Source organism: Tachyglossus aculeatus, chromosome 9 (assembly GCF_015852505.1).
Source record: "Tachyglossus aculeatus isolate mTacAcu1 chromosome 9, mTacAcu1.pri, whole genome shotgun sequence".
Taxonomy (NCBI): Eukaryota; Metazoa; Chordata; class Mammalia; order Monotremata; family Tachyglossidae; genus Tachyglossus; species Tachyglossus aculeatus.
Window position 1 is genome coordinate 65,057,222 of NC_052074.1, and position 17,074 is coordinate 65,074,295.

A 17,074-nucleotide genomic window follows, 5' to 3' on the forward strand; every position below is an offset into this window, starting at 1 on the left:
AAGTGATAAGGCAAGGCAGAAGAAAGTGGGAAAAGAGGAAATGAGGCTTTATGTCAGGGAAGGCTTCTTGGATTAGATGTGTTTTCAATAAGGCTGTGAAGGTGGGGAGAGCGATCGTCTGTCGACACGAAGGGAGGATTGCCAGGCCAGAGGCAGGATGTGAGCAAGAGGTCGGCGGTGAGATAGACGAGAGCGAGATACAGGAAGTAGATTGGCATTAAAGGGGAGAATTGTGCGGGCTGGGTTGTAGGAGGGGGATCGAATGCTTTAAAGCCAATAGTCAGGAGTTACTGTTTGACGCAGAGGCAGGCGGGCAACCACGGGAGGATCCGAGGCATGAGGAAACACGGCCTGAATGTTTCTGGAGAAAAACCATCGGGCGGTGGAGCGGAGTCTGGACCGGAGTGGGGAGAGACAGGAGGCGGGGAGGTCAGCAAGTAGGCCGACGTGGCCATCGAGGCGGGGCGGAATGAGTGACTGGATTCATGCGATAGCAGTTTGGATGGAGAGAAGAGGTCAGACTGTAGCTAAGTTGCAGAGGCTGAACTGACGGAATTTAGAGACGGACTGAATATGTGGATCGAATGAGAGATGAGTGGAGGATAATGCCAAGGTTATGGATTTGAGGGACAGGAAGGAGGGCGATGCTGTCTACAACAATGGGAAAGTCAGGGGGAGGACCGGAGTGGGAAGATGAAGGCATGTTAAGATGGAACGGGTTATATTTGGACACGTTTTGGACATGTTAACTTTGAGGGGTCAGTGGGACATCGAAATACAGATGTCCTAAGGGCAGGAGGAGTGCAGAGTAAGGAGTAAGTCAGGGGGAGGACCAGGGTGGGAAGAGGAGGGCATGTTAAGATTGAACGGGTTATATTTGGACACGGTTTGGACATGTTAACTTTGAGGGGTCAGCGGGACATCGAAATACAGATGTCCCAAGGGCAGGAGGAGTGCAGACTAAGGAGTAAGTCAGGGGGAGGACCGGGGTGGGAAGATGAGGGCATGTTAAGATTGAACGGGTTAAATTTGGACATGTTTTGGACATGGTAAATTTGAGGGGTCAGCGGGACAACGAAATAGAGATGTCCAAAGGGCAGGAGGAGTGCAGAGTAAGGAGTAAGTCAGGGGGAGGACCAGGGTGGGAAGATGAGGGCATGTTAAGATTGAACGGGTTATATTTGGACACGCTTTGGACATGTTAACTTTGAGGGGTCAGCAGGACATCGAAATACAGATGTCCCAAGGGCAGGAGGAGTGCAGAGTAAGGAGTAAGGAGTAAGTCAGGGGGAGGACCGGGGTGGGAAGATGAGGGCATGTTAAGATTGAACAGGTTAAATTTGGACATGTTTTGGACATGTTAACTTTGAGGAGTCAGCGGGACACGGAAATAGAGATGTCCTAAGGGCAGGAGGAAATGCAAGAGTGCAGAGAAGGAGAGAGATCAGGGCTGGAGATGTACATTTGGGGAAACGCACCGACTTGCAGACTTGCTCCAATCCATACAACAGCAACTATAATAATAGTAATAATATCGCTTGCTTTGTACTTTCTACGTGCCAGGCACTATAAGTGCTGGGGAAGATAACAATAATAGCAAATCAAACAGTCCCTGTCCCACATGGGGCTCAGAGTCTAAAGGGGAGGGAGAACAGGTATTCCACTCCTATTTTACAGATGGGGAAACTGAGGCACAGAGAAGTTAAGTGAGTTTCCCAAGGTCACCCGGCAGGAAAGTGGCAGAGTTGGAATTAGAATCCAGGTCTCCCGACTCCCGGGCCTGCGTTCTTTCCATTACGCTCCGCCCTCACTCACGGGAGCAACCGGCTTTGGTTGTTAGGGTTGAATTTGAGAGCCCCCCCGCCCCCGCCGTCCAACAATTATGGGGAGGACATAAGAAAGGCTGGGTCGGAGTTCCTGCATAGGTGGAAATACATACCCGGGACACAAGATCCTTGCAAACTGCCCAGTGAAAAAGGGGTAAAGAAATCAGGGGCCGCCCGTACGGCCTTAACACTCTCACTTTTCCAAGAGGGAACAGGAAGAGCTCCCAGATGAGCCAAAATTGCAATTTGGCAATTTTCAGGACCCAGGGATAGGCCTCAGACACCTTCCTGCGACAAAAACCAAAAGTCCTCTAGAGACTCGGAAAACAGCGGTGGAAAAAGTGACAAAAAGGTGAGTTTTCGATTCACCCAAACAGTACCGACGCTTACGGAATCCTGAAGATGAGGCATCGCTGTCTTTCCCGAAAGGAAGGTTCTGCTGTCATTCTGAATCCAAGATCACTTTGGGAACTTGTCCGGGTAGTCCGCTGTCCAAGCAATCCAAAGTGAAAATCAGTTCTGACAAATCACTCTGCTTCTTCTTGCCAGTTGCCGTGTTTCATTCCATTCATAATTTAAAAAAAAAATCCCGCTGACTGAAAAAGCTTAAATGTTTCAGTTAGGTGGGTGAGCCTCAGAACTGAAATGCACCGCAGCAAAAAGAAACAGGACGTTTTCCTAAAGAGATCTTTCTCGGATTAGACCGGAGGGCCAATGGTGAGGTTTTGAACATTATTAACAGGGTACATTCAATCACTTTTATTCCTTGTTACAATAACAGATGAAACGCAGAACACAGATGAGACCTGTAACATTTCCTCCGCTTCCGTTCCGGCCTCCTTTCTAGTCTTTCAAAGAGACAGGACAAAGAGACACCACTGATTTGGTCCGACCCAAATACAGTTGTCTCCTTCGTGTCAAAAAAAACCCCAAAACACAAAAACTAGGCCCTTCGGGAGAAGGTTACCTTTAAAAATCACCAGACCTTTTTTCTCTCTTCCTGATCGATTTGTAATCGACTTCATGACTGACAGTGCTCTGCAGCCTCACGGGATTAACACTCTGCTGACTCCCTGGGTGAAAGAAAAGCCAACGGCCCCGATCGGGAAGACAGGAAATGAAAAAACGGCAGGTTTTCCTCCTAGAGGCTTGAAAAACGGCAGCAGTGGAAAACGCAACCGAAAGGGAAATTTTCTTTGATTTAGTCAAAGGAGACGAAAAGAAAAACAAAACGAATCCTCAACCTGGAGAGAGAGTTCCGAGCATCATCGTTTGCTAGCTACTGATACGCGTGTAGGGAAAAGGGAGACATTTTATCTTTTCTAGACACCAGAAGCAAAGGACTATATGGTTTTCCTTACATCTATTTGAGAATTTCCTTTTTCCGATAGAGCACTGACTCGGAAGGAGGGTGATAAATCGTTGATCTCCTTATCCCGGAGCGGACTTTGTGGCTCTGAGAACGGGTCAGACCTGCGGCTGCTGAGTTAAGTTACTGTCTTCTTCCCGACGGCTAACTTGGATGCTCCGAGGAGTTCAGACCTCCTGGAGCGAGAGAGCTAGCCGCTAGGAATGGGCTAAGGCACTAAACCTGCAGCGAGTGGAAAACCGTTGCATATCAACAAAGGGACAGATTTCCAGGATAAGGGACCACGGAAGGCAGATGCTACTTAGAAAACTGCCCCGGCGGTTTGTTGTTGTTTTTTAAAGACGTTTTCCCAGCTGCCCAGGCTGGGGGTGCAGCACCCCTGGGTTTCTCTAGTGTCCTCTTTGGGAGTCTCCGTGCGTTTCCTTCCACCCTCATGCATTTCGAAGAACTTCTTCTTTCCCCGTTTGCGGCGTGAATTCACTTTACCCCCTGGCGCCATCTCCCTCCCTTCGAGTTGGCCGTTCTCCATTCCCAGGATGCCCGGGGCCGTCGCGTTGTCACAGCTTGATAAATACCGACGGCTGGCTCGGCTTTGGCCTGGGTTCAGAGAGGGGGAAGACGCTGGATATGGCTATATCCACTATTCCTTGGCAAAGTTCTCCGTACAATTTCCTGGAAGAGAAAAGGGGCGGCGTTATTAGAGCCGGCCTACCCGGGGGCCGAAGCCGATCGATCAGTCGGATTTGTCGCCGACTTGTACTTCCCAAGCGCTTAGTACAGTGCTCTCCACACAGTAAGCGCTCAATACGAGTGATTGATTGATTTACTGAGCGCGAAGAGCGTGACGCTAAGCACGTGGGTCGTACGACGCGGCAGAGTTGGTAGTCCCGTTCCCTGCCCACAACAGGCTTACAGTCTAGACATTAGTATGAACAGATTACGGTTACGTACGCAGCTGACATATCGCTGATGTCTTTTCTCCGGCTGGACTCTCCCCCCTCCCTCCCATCCTCCTTCCTGCTCTCCCGCACTGGTCTCCCCCCAACCATGACAAGCGGAGGGGGTCCTCGGACCCGAGCAGAGAACGGTGTCTAGCCAGGACTCCGCTGACGGAGACCCCTTTACCCCACTCCTTGTGTCCACAGAACCGGGCAGGATTAAACCGATGGCTTCTTTGTTGTAATTCTGGTTGGAAGTAGTAGTAGTTATAATCTAGCTATAGTATGCCGGAGTAACGTATAATAATACCCTAATTACGGTAGCGGCGGTGGTGGTAGTTGAGAAGCCGCCAGGGCTGGAGAGTCAGAAGGCGTGGGTTCTAATCCCGGCTCCGCCACTTGTCTTAATGACTTAATGATAGCATTTATTAAGCGCTTACTATGTGCAAAGCACTGTTCTAAGCACTGGGGAGGTTACAAGGTGATCAGGTTGTCCCCCGGGGGGCTCACAGTCTTCATCCCCATTTTACAGATGAGGGAACTGAGGCACAGAGAACAATAATAATAATAATAATAGCATTTATTAAGCGCTTACTGTGTGCAAAGCACTGTTCTAAGTGCTAGGGAGGTTACAAGGTGATCAGGTTGTCCCACGGGGGTCTCACAGTATTCATCCCCATTTTACAGATGAGGTAACTGAGGCCCAGAGAAGTGAAGTGACTTGCCCAAAGTCACACAGCTGAAAATTGGCAGAGCCGGGATTTGAACCCATGACCTCTGACTCCAAAGCCCGGGCTCTTTCCACTGAGCCACGCTGCTTCTCTGCTGTGTGACCTTGGGCAAGTCACTTCACTTCTCTGGCCCTCCATTCCCTCATCTGGAAAATGGGCATTAAGACCGTGAGCCCCAGTTGGGACCGGGATTGGGTCCAACCTGATGACCCCGTATCGACCCAGCACTTAGAGCGTTCATTCATTCATTCATTCATTCAATCGTATTTATTGAGCGCCCACAGTGTGCAGGGTACTGTACTAAGCGCTCTTAGTACATATAGAGATGGTCCCTACCCAACAACGGGTTCACAGGCTAGAAGGGGGAGACAGACAACAAAACAAAGCATGGAGACAGGTGTCAAGTCATCAGAATAAACAGAAGTAAATAATAACCCTCCTTCTGAGTCGGTGCTCTATCAACATAAGGAAATTCTCAAATAGATTTAAGGAAAACAATATAGTCCTTTGCTTCTGGTGTCTAGAAAAGATCAAATGTCTCCCTTTTCCCTACACCCATATCAGTAGAAATGGAAGTAAATAATAATAATAATGGCATTTATTAAGTGCTTACTATGTTCAAAGCACTGTTCGAAGCGCTGGCACTGTTCTCAGTGTCGAGTAGAGCTAGATGCACATTATTAACAATGACTGGCACATAGTAAGTGCTTAACAAATATCATACTAATTATTATTATAACTGTTGCGGTGCTGTAAGAGGGGTGAAGAAAGGGAACAGATCTAAGGGGCAAAGGTGATGCTGAAGGGGGTGGGAGGAGAACAAATACGGATTTAGGTGGGGAAGGCCTCTTGGAAGAGATGCGCTTTTAATGAGGCTTTGAAGGTGCGGAGAGTGATCGTCAGTCGGACATGACGATCGGATATGGGATAACGGATAAAGGAAGCAGCGTGGCTCAGTGGAAAGAGCCCGGGCTTTGGGATCAGGGTTCATGGGTTCGAATTCCGGCTCCACCAACTGTCAGCTGTGTGACTTTGGGCAAGTCACTTAACTTCTCTGCGCCTCAGTTACCTCATCTGTAAATTGGGATTAAGATTGTGAGCCCCCCGTGGGACAACCTGATCCCCTTGTAACATCCCCAGTGCTTAGCACATAGTAAGTGCTTAATAAGTGCCATTATTATTATTATATGAACGGAAAGGGAGCCCCAGGCCAGGGGCCGGACACGGGCAGGAGGCCGGTGGCTAGATAGTTGAAACTGAGGTACAGTGAGGTTGGAACTAGAGAAGCAAACTGTGCAGTATGGGGGTCGGATGATTATCAAGCGCTTAAAGAGTACACATCCAAGGGAGTAGGTATGCAGAAGAGAGGGGGAAGTAGGAGAAAAGAGGGTTTAGTTGGTAGGTCTCTTGGAGGAAACGCAATTTTACTACGGCTTTGAAGGTGGTGAGACTGATGGTCTGTTATATATGGGGAGGAAGGGAGTTTCAGGTCAGAGGCAGGAACACCTGTTACGCTGAACTCTCCCGAACGCTTAGTACAGTGCTCTGCACACAGTAAGTGCTCAGTAAGTACAATTGAATGAATGAATGAATCATCGTATTTATTGAGCCCTTACTGTGTGCAGACAACTGTACTTAGCGTTCGGGAAGTCCAAGTTGGCAACATATAGAGACGGTCCCTACCCAACAGCGGGCTCACAGTCTAGAAGGGAGAGATGATCGATGACGATCGATGATAACTGAGGTACAGAGAGTAAGCTGGCGCTAGAGGATCAAGGTGAATGGACTGGGTAGCAGGGACAGAGCTGACTGAGTGCACAAACGCTCTGGGCATGTTACTCCCCTCCTCAAAAATCTCCAGGGGCTGCCTGTCAATCTACGAATCAAGCAAAAACTCCTCACCCTGGGCTTCAAGGCTCTTCATCCCCTCACCCCCTCCTACCTCACCTCCCTTTTGTCCTTCTCCAGCCCAGCCCGCACCCTCCGCTCCTCTGACGCCGCTAACCTCCTCACTGGGCCTCGTTCTCGCCCGTCCCACCGTCGACCCCTGGCCCACGTCCTTCCCCTGGCCCGGAATGCCCTTCCTCCACATATCCGTCAAGCTAGCTCTCTTCCTCCCTTCAAAGCCCTACTGAGAGCTCACCTCCTCCAGGAGGCCTTCCCACACTGAGCCCCCTTTTCCCTCTCCTCCTCTCCATCCCCCCGCCCTACCTCCTTCACCTCCCCAGAGCACCTGTATATGTATTTGTACAGATTTATTACTCTATTTTACTTGTACATATTTATTAGTCTATTTATTTTGTTAATGATGTGCTTATAGCTTTAATTCTATTTGCTCTGACGATTTTGATACCTGTCTACATGTTTTGTTTCATTGTCTGTCTCCCCCTTCGAGACTGTGAGCCCGTTGTTGGGTAGGGACCGTCTCTATATGTTGCCAATTTGTACTTCCCAAGCACTTAGTACAGTGCTCTGCACACGGTAAGTGCTCAATAAGTACGATTGAATGAATGAGTGCTTTAAAGCCAGTGATGAGAAGCTTCTGTTTAATATAGACGGGGATGGGAAGGCATCATTGGAGGTGCCTGAGGAGTGCTCAATATTTCCTCAGTATTCAGAAAATCTACTAACAAGACCAGCTAAAGGCTGATTTCTCACAGGGAATGGAGTGGGAAGAGCCAGCGTGAAAGGATACCCCCCAAAAGACTGTATTATTGCTGGGACCATTTAAGGGGCTAGATGCAGTCATCTCATCTGGGGTTTTGAAGTTGGGAGAATAGGAGTCTGTCATGGATTATGGGGGAGTCAGTCAGTCAATCCTATTTATTGAGCACTTACTGTGTACAGAGCACTGTATTAAGCGCTTGGGAGAGTGCAATATAACAGTAAACAGATACATTCCCAAGAATTCATTCAATCGTATTTATTAAAAATAATAATAATGATAATTTAATGGCATTAAGTGCTTACTATGTGCAAAGCACTGTTATAATAATAATAATAATGGCATTTTTTAAGTGCTTACTATGTGCAGAGCACTGTTCTAAGCACTGGAGAGGTTACAAGGTGATCAGGTTGTCCCATGGGGTGCTCACAGTCTTCATCCCCATTTTCCAGATGAGGGAACTGAGGCCCAGAGAATAAAAATAATAATAATAATAATGATGGCATTTGTTAAGCGCTTACTATGTGCAGAGCACTGTTCTAAGCACTGGAGAGATTACAAGGTGATCAGGTTGTCCCACAGGGGGCTCACAGTCTTAATCACCATTTTCCAGATGAGGTAACTGAGGCACAGAGAAGTTAGGTGACTTGCCCAAAGGCACACAGCTGACAGTTGGCGGAGCCGGAGTTTGAACCCATGACCTCTGACTCCAAAGCCTGGGCTCTTTCCACTGAGCCACGCTGCTTCTCGAGTGCCTATTTATTGAGTGCTTATTGTGTGAAGAGTCCCAAGAATCTGTAATTGTACCTCAGAAGCAAACATTCATTCATTCATTCATTCAATCGTATTTATTGAGCGCTTACTGTGTGCAGAGCACTGTACTAAGCGCTTGGGACATAAAAAGAAGGATTTGGGCTTAGAGAAGCAGCTCAGCTCAGTGGAATTAACCCGGGCTTGGAAGTCAGAGGTCATGAGTTCTAATCCCGACTCTGCCACCTGTCTGCTGTGTGACTTTGGGCAAGTCACTTCACTTCTCTGGGCCTCAGTTCCCTCATCTGGAAAATGGGGATGAAGACTGTGAGCCCCATGTGGGACAACCTCATTACCTTGCATCCCCCTAGGGCTTAGAACAGTGCTTGGCACATAGTAAGTGCTTAACAAATGCTATTATTATAAAGAGTGCCAGCGGGAGCAGAATTAAATGGCATTATTTTCTCAGGCACCATGGCAAGGTAAATCAGTGGAAAGAGCACAGGGGCTTGGGAGTCAGAGGTCATGAGTTCTAATCCCTGCTCTGCCACCTGTCGGCTGTGTGACCTTGGGCAAGTCACTTCACTTCTCTGGGCCTCAATTACCTCATCTGTAAAATGGGGATTAAGGTTGCGAGCCCCATGTGGGACAACCTGATTACCTTGTATCCCCCCAGCGCTTAGAACGGTGCTTGGCACATAGTAAGCGCTTAACGAATACCATCCTTGTTATTATTATTACTGGGAATCTGTATAGTGTTTTCACTTTTCCAAAGTGTTTTTAAATAACTTAGCCCAGTTATTCCTTACAGCATCCCTGGGAAGTAGAGAAAGGGAGGTATTATTGCCACGACTTACAGATGAAGAAACAGAGATTAAGTGATTTTCCAGAAGTCACACAGGAAGTCAGCAGCAGAACTGGGACCAGAACTCAGGTTTCCTAACTCTTAGATCTGTCTTTCCTTTGACGCCAAACTGCTTCTGATGAGACTTGTTTATTGACACGGGGCCTGGAGTACCTCGTATCTTAGACTGAAGGAGACCTTCTTTCTAAAACAAGTATTCAGACCCTCGACCAAGTGCTCTGCTTAAAAAAAAATCTCAAAATATCATGCAGTTAAACTACATGAACTCAATCTATGACATTTATTGAGTGCTATGTGCACAGCACCGTACGAAGTGCTTGGGAGGGTAAAACAAAGTAAACACACACAATCCCTGACTTTATGGCACTTATAGTCTAGCCGTTGATTAGGAGTTTTTTTCTAATGTGTCAGACAAAAACTGACACTGAAGGTTTTTGTCCCCTTCCTTCCTCTCCCCCTTGTCCCCCTCTCCATCCCCCCCATCTTACCTCTTTCCCTTCCCCACAGCACCTGTATATATGTATATATGTTTGTGCATATTTATTACTCTATTTATTTATTTATTTATTTATTTATTTTACTTGTACATATCTATTCTATTTATTTTGTTAGTATGTTTGGTTTTGTTCTCTGTCTCCCCCTTTTAGACTGTGAGCCCACTGTTGGGTAGGGACTGTCTCTAGATGTTGCCAATTTGTACTTCCCAAGTGCTTAGTACAGTGCTCTGCACACAGTAAGCACTCAATAAATACGATTGATTGATTGATTGATTGATGTGGAGATGGAAGGGCAACCCCAGGAGTTTGTTGAGGAGTGAGGATACATCTTGAATGTTTTTGTGGACTAGGGTGGAGAGAGACAGGGTGGGAGGTCAGAGAGAAGGCTGATGCGGTAATCAAGGTGTCTCCCCCCTTTTAGACTGTGAGCCCACTGTTGGGTAGGGACTGTCTCTATATGTTGCCAATTTGTACTTCCCAAGCGCTTAGTACAGTGCTCTGCACACAGTAAGCGCTCAATGAATACGACTGATGATGATGATGATAGGATAAGAGAATTATATTAACGCGGAAGCAGTTTGGATGGAGAGAAAACGGCAAATTCTAGCAATGTTGTGAAGGTGGAACCAAGAGGATTTAGGGATGGATTGACTATGTGGGTTGAATAAGAGAGAGGGGTCAAGGAAACCACCAAGATTATGGGCTTGTGAGGCAAGGAAGAATGGTAGCGTTGTCTATAGTACAGCAGCAAGGCGCAGTGGATAGAACACAGGCCTAAGAGTCCTAAGGTCGCGGGTTCTAACCCCGCGGGTTCTCCACCACCTGTCTGCCGGGTGACTTTGGGCAAGTCACTTCACTTCTATGGGCCTCAGTTACCTCATCTGTAAAATGGGGATTGAGACTGTGAGCCCCATGCGGGACGGGGACTATGTCCAACCTGATTTGCTTGCATCTTACCTCCTTCCCTTCCCCACAGCACCTGTATATATGTATATATGTTTGTGCATATTTATTACTCTATTTATTTATTTATTTTACTTGTACCTATCTATTCTATTTATTTTATTTTGTTAGTATGTTTGGTTTTGTTCTCTGTCTCCCCCTTCTAGACTGTGAGCCCACTGTTGGGTAGGGACTGTCTCTATATGTTGCCAGCTTGTACTTCCCAAGTGCTTAGTACAGTGCTCTGCACACAGTAAGCGCTCAATAAATACGATTGATTGATTGATCCACCGCAGTGCTTAGTGCAGTTCCTGGCACATAGTAAGCACTCAACAAATACTATTATTATTATTATTATTTTATTATTATTACTACAGTGATGGGAAAGTCATGGGGAGGACAGGGTTTGGATGAGAAGATAAGAAGCTCTGTTTTGGACATATTTAGCTAAAGGTGACGGGAAGACATAATAATAATAATAATAATAATAATGATGGCATTTATTAAGCGCTTACTATGTGCAAAGCACTGTTCTAAGCGCTGGGGAGGTTACAAGGTGATCAGGGTGTCCCACGGGGGGCTCACAGTCTTCATCCCCATTTTCCAGATGAGGTAACTGAGGCCCGAGAAGTTGAGACTTCATTGTCTCAACTGTTACACAGCTGACAATTGGCAGAGCCGGGATTTGAACCCATGACCCCGACTCCAAAGCCCGGGCTCTTTTCCACTGAGCCACGCTGCTTCTTATCCAAGAAGCAGGGCACTGTACTAAGCTCCTCTCATTCTTCCCGCCTCCAAGACATCCAAGGAGAGAAGCAACGTGGCTCAGTGGAAAGAGCCCGGGCTTTGGAGTCAGAGGTCATGGGTTCAAATCCCGGCTCCGCCACTTGTCAGCTGTGTGACTCTGGGCAAGTCACCACTTCTCTGGGTCTCAGTTCCCTCATCTGTAAAATGGGGATTAAGACTGTGAGCCCCCGTGGGACAACCTGATCACTCTGTAACCTCCCCAGCGCTTAGAACGGTGCTTTGCACATAGTAAGCGCTTAATAAATGCCATCTTATTATTATTATTATTAGGTAGAGATGTCTTGAAGGCGGGAGGAACTGCAAGACTGCAGAGAGGGAGAGAGATCAGGGCTGGAGATGTAGATTTGGGTCTCATAGAGGTGGGAGTTGAAGTCACGGGAGAGAATGTGTTGTCCAGGAGTGGGAGAATAGATGGAGAATAGAAGTGAAATTTGAGGGACCCCCCACAGTTAGGAGGAAGGAGGCAGAGGAGGAGGCTGCAGAAGAGACCGAGAATGAATGGTCAGGGAAATAGGAGGAGAACCGGACAGTGTCAGCGAAGCCAAGTACGGATAATGTTTCCAGAAGAACAGGGTCGGAGACAGCAGAGAAGTCGAGGAGGATCAGGATCAGAGGCCGTCGGATTTGGCAAAAAAGAGATCATCCGTGACACCTGAGAGGACGGCTTCCATGGAGCCAAGGGGACGGGAGCCAGATTGGAAGGGGTCAAGGAGAGAACTGGAATCAGATTGAACCCAATCCCTTCGCCCACAGCGGCTCACAGCCTAAATACGAGGGAGAACGGGTATGGAATTCATTCATTCATTCAATCGTATTTATTGAGCGCTTACTGCGTGCAGAGCACTGGACTGAGCGCTTGGAAAGTACAAATTGGCAATATATAGAGACGGTCCCGACCCAACAACGGGCTCACAGCCTAGAAGAATCCCCATTTTACAGCTGAGGAAACTGAAGCAAAGAGAAGTTCAGTGACTTACCCGACGTCACCCAACAGGCAAGCGGCAGAGGCAGGATTAGAACTCAGGTCCTCCGATTCCCAGGTCCGAAATTTTCCCACCAGTCCACGTTGCTTCCCAACTGAATGGCCAATTAGTTTTAATTGAGAAGCCGTGTGTCCCAATGGAAAGAGCATGAATCTGCCACTTGCCTGTTGGGTGACCTTAGGCAGGTCACTTAACTTCTCTGTACTTCAGTTTCCTCACCTGCAGAATGGGGATTCAATACCTCTTCTCCCTTCCTCTTGGACTATATCTGATCTGCCGGTAGTGAGCACCGAACAGATACCACTCCTATCATAATTATTCTACCTTAATATGGCAAGTCACAGGCTCCAATCAATGCTATATCCGAGGGAGGAGGACACCATCCTCGCCCGTCCTCTGAAATCCAAGAGAGGACCTACCTAAGGGCCAGTGGGTTTGAAACACGAAGGGATCTCATCCTCATTTTTCGTCGGATTTTTAGAATCGGAGCCTTGGATTCTCTGGACTGTTTCTGCTTTCAGAAAGAAGGATTTTCCTTAACTCCTCCGACTAGTTAACGGCACAGTTCAGCCTCCTGCTCTGCCTATACGCCACGGTATCTCTCATACGCGGCCCTATTGCTCGGGAGATAAGGGCCTGCTTTACGGTCCCAGCCGCCACCATCCCAACTGCATCAGGGTACGTATCATAGATTTACGGCTTCCAATGCTTACTGGGCACACGCGGGGGCTCCGTTGACTTCAATAAGCCAGACCTTCAGTTCCGCATCAACCATAAAGTCAAAGCCAAAGAGCTGGAAACTCTGGTAGTGAAGATGCTTAGTGCTGATTGCAGGCTCTATACACGTAAGGCAGCTTCTGTGGAAGTGGAAACGAACAAAAAAAGGTGATAGCTTAAAAAAAAACCCAAAGCCTCGTCAGGAGGTATATAAATTTCTCGCGGTATATTAGTGATTAAAATTTTTATTTTCTATTTAAGCAGTCTGATTTTACTAAGGCGAACAGAAACTAATGGGTTTGCTTATTTATTCCCCCTTCTAGAATTATTACCTCCTCAAATCATTAGATAACCACACGTTTTAAAACGCAGAATTGGTTCACGCCATAAACAAAGAACGCCACGCAACGTCGTTCCAGTGCCTTTATGGAGAAAAGTACCAAAAAGGTTGCATCATCGTACTCTAGGTCAGATATTCACTGCTCAAAGTAGCTCTTTCAACCATTACAAAGCCAAGTCTTTGGTTGTACTAGCTATTTTTTCTCACAGTCTCACAGTGGGGAAATGATTTTAGATAAAAATTAAAAAAAAATCCTTCTGCCTCAGTGAATGACACCTGTTTCCTTCCCCAGCCGGCAAGTTATGAGTAGTTTGAAGTAGTTGTGGTAATCATTCAATAAATAAGAGCAATGGATGACACACATTCATTCATTCATTCAATCGTATTTATTGAGCGCTTACTGCGCACAGAACACTGTACTAAGTGCTTGGAAAGGACAATGCGGGCACAAAGAGACAATCCCTACCCAACACAATACTGATTCCTGGGGAGTCATGCAAGAATAATGATTTGGTCAGTCAGTGGTCCTCAGGGGGCTCAGATTCCAGGGGATGGGAGGTGAGGAGAGAGGAGCAGTCAAAGAATAACAGGATCATCAAGAAAAACAACCATTCAACACTAAATGTGGCCTAAAAGGCTTGGGAGGGAATCAGAGGACCTGGGTTCTAATCTCTGCTCCGCCGCTCATCAGCTGGGTGATCCTGGGCAATAATTCTATTTATTCGGACGGTTTTGACACGTCTGCTCGTTCTCTTTCGACGTCTGTCTCCCCCTTCTAGACTGTGAGCCCGTTGTTGGGTAGGGACTGTCTCTAGGTGTTGCCGGCTTGGACTTCCCAAGCGCTTAGTACAGTGCTCTGCACACAGGAAGCGCTCAATAAATACGGTTCTGGGCAAGTCACTTCACTTGGATTAAGACTGTGAGCGTCACGTGGGACGCGGACTTTGTCAAACCGGATTATCTTGTATCTATCCCAGTGCTTAGGACAGTGTTTGGCACGTAGTAAGCACTTAACAAAGACCATTAAAAACAAGCAGCAGCTTTTCATTTATTCAATCATATTTATTGAGCACTTACTGTGGCCAGAGCACTGTACTAAGTGCTTTCCCGGCACCCCTCTGCTTCAGGAACCCAGAATCTTACAGCTTTGCACATAATAAGAGCTTAAATAATACCATTATTATTATTATTATTATTATAGTTGTTCCCGAGAAAAGTACCAGGAACACAGTTATTCATTAAGACGAAGAGCAGGAGGGCGGGAACAACAGAAAATGCACCAGGGATAGGGGGAGTAAATTTATCAAGCGCCTATCATATGCAGCACTTAGGGGTGTAAGCAAAGCAGTCTCAAGTGTCCTTTTACCTTCCTCTTCCTTCTCCCATCCTTTATTTTTTCTTTTTCTCTTTCTTCTCCCGCTCCCCTTATTGCTAGATTTAATTCTCTATGTAATAGCCACTCCTCTGTTTTTGGATTGCAATACTTATGTGAAAAAACTAGCTCTCTTCCTCCCTTCAAAGCCCTACTGAGAGCAAAACCTCCTCCAGAAGGCCTTCCCAGACCGAACCCCCTTTTTCCTCTCCTCCTCCCCATCGCCCCCCGGCCCTACCTCCTTCTCCTCCCCATAGCACTTGTATATATTTGTACATATTACTTTATTTATTTTACTTGTACATATTTACTACTCTATTTTATTGATGATGTGCAAATAGCTATAGTTCTATTTATTCTTACGGTTTTGACACCTGTCTGCTTGTTTTGTCTCGTTGTCTGTCTCCCACCTCTAGACCATGAGCCCATCGTTGGGTAGGGACCGCGTCTCTGTATGTTGCTGACTTGTACTTCCCAAGCGCTTAGTACAGTGCTCTGCGCACAGTAAGCGCTCAATCATTACGTTGAATGAAAAAAGTGAGGCAATTATTCAATTAAATACAATATTTAGTTAATACCCCCTGGGTGCACTGTACTGTACTAATACTTGGGAAATACAAGAATGGCAGGTGTCACTCCCTGCCCACAAAGCTCTTAGAGCCTGATTAATTGAATGGACAATTAAATAAACGCAGGCGTTGAGGATGAGTTTAAGTCCGTAAGTGCTACGTATGGCTGATGAATTATGACTTGGGATACCACAAATCAATCAGGAAGGCATTTGGGGGGAGATGAGCTCTCAAGAGGGCTTTGTGTAGGGGGAAGGCTGTGGGTTGCTGGATATTTGTGGGTAGAAGCAGTGCGGTCTAGTGGCTAGAGCACAGGCCTGGGAGTAAGAAGGACCTCGGTTCCATCCTTGGTTCAACCATGTTAGTCCCTGTCCCATATAGGGCTCTTAATCCCCATTTTATAAATGAGGTACTAAGGGCTAAAGAAGTGAAGTGACTTGCCCACGGTCACAAGAAGACAAGTGGTGGAGCCAGAATTAGAACCCAAGTCCTCCTGACTCCCAGGAACATGCTCTGTCCAAAAGCCACACTGCTTCTCCTAAGCACCTAACGAATAACAATAAAATGTTCCTCTCTGTGCCTCAGTTCCCTCATCTGTAAAATAGGGATGAAGACTGTGAGTGCCCCATGGGACAACCTGATCACCTTGTATCCTCCCCAGCGCTTAGAACAGTGCTTTGCACATAGTAAGCGCTTAACAAATGCCATCATCATCATCCCCTTCATATTCAACAGTCTATCATTTTTGCCATCTTCAAAGCCCTGCTAGAATCACACCTCCTCCAGAAAGCCTTCCCTGACTAATCTCATTTCCCTACTCTATTTTCCCCCTTTAATGTATTATTACCGAGGCACTTGAGTTCACGCCCCCTAAGCACTAGATATTCACACCTCGCCACCGCATCCCAGTATTTAAGTATGTCATACTTGGTTTCTTCCCCTATCTGTAGTTTATTTTAGTGTCTGTCTCCCCTGCTAGACTATAAGCACCACAAAGTCAGGAACTGTGTCTGTTAACTTTGTTTTACCCTCCCAAACACTTAGTAATAATAATAATAATAATAATAATAATAATAATGATGGCATTTATTAAGTGCTATGTGCAAAGCACTGCTCTATAATTATAATGACATTTATTAAGCGCTTACTATGTGCAAGCACTGTTCTAAGCGCTGCAGGCACTGGGGAGGTTACAAGGTGATCAGATTGTCCCACGGGGGCTCACAGCCTTAATCCTCATTTTACAGATGAGGGAACTGAGGCCCAGAGAAGTGAAGTGACTTGCCGAAAGCCACACGGCTGACAAGTGGCAGAGCCGGGATTTGAACCCATGACCTCTGACTCCAAAGCCCCGGCTCTTTCCACTGAGCCACGCTGCTTCTCGGTACAGGGCTGTGCATATAGCACTCAATAAATGTCACAGATTGATTTTATATAGTTTAACTGCACCATATTTTGAGATTTTTTAAATCAGAGCACTTGGCTGAGGGTCTGAATATTTGTTTTAGAAAGAAGGTCTCCTGCAGTCTGAGATTTGAGGTACTCCAGGCCCCATGTCAATAAACAGGCCTCATTAGAAGCAGTTTGGCGTAAAAGAAAGAGCACAAATATTAACAGGAAATGTGAGTTCTAACGCACAGCTCCGTTGACCGAGATGAGCTCAGCAATTCACTACACGTTTTTCCAACGATACTAATCAATTT

The 17,074-nt window shown here is 46.6% G+C and overlaps 1 protein-coding gene across 3 annotated transcripts in view; it reads right to left on the bottom strand.

Annotated features, from left to right (window-relative positions):
• Positions 1-1,731: 1,731 nt before the first annotated feature.
• The window catches only part of TTL (tubulin tyrosine ligase), a 90,471-nt gene continuing 75,128 nt past the window's right edge, over positions 1,732-17,074 (bottom strand). For all 3 annotated transcript variants that reach the window (XM_038751327.1, XM_038751328.1, XM_038751326.1), the window contains 2 exons: positions 13,087-13,230; positions 1,732-3,867 (listed from right to left, as the gene is read on the bottom strand). In XM_038751327.1, coding sequence (XP_038607255.1) covers positions 3,753-3,867; positions 13,087-13,230 — 259 coding nt within the window. In that variant the 3' untranslated portion in view covers positions 1,732-3,752. The remainder of the gene's footprint in view (positions 3,868-13,086; positions 13,231-17,074) is intronic.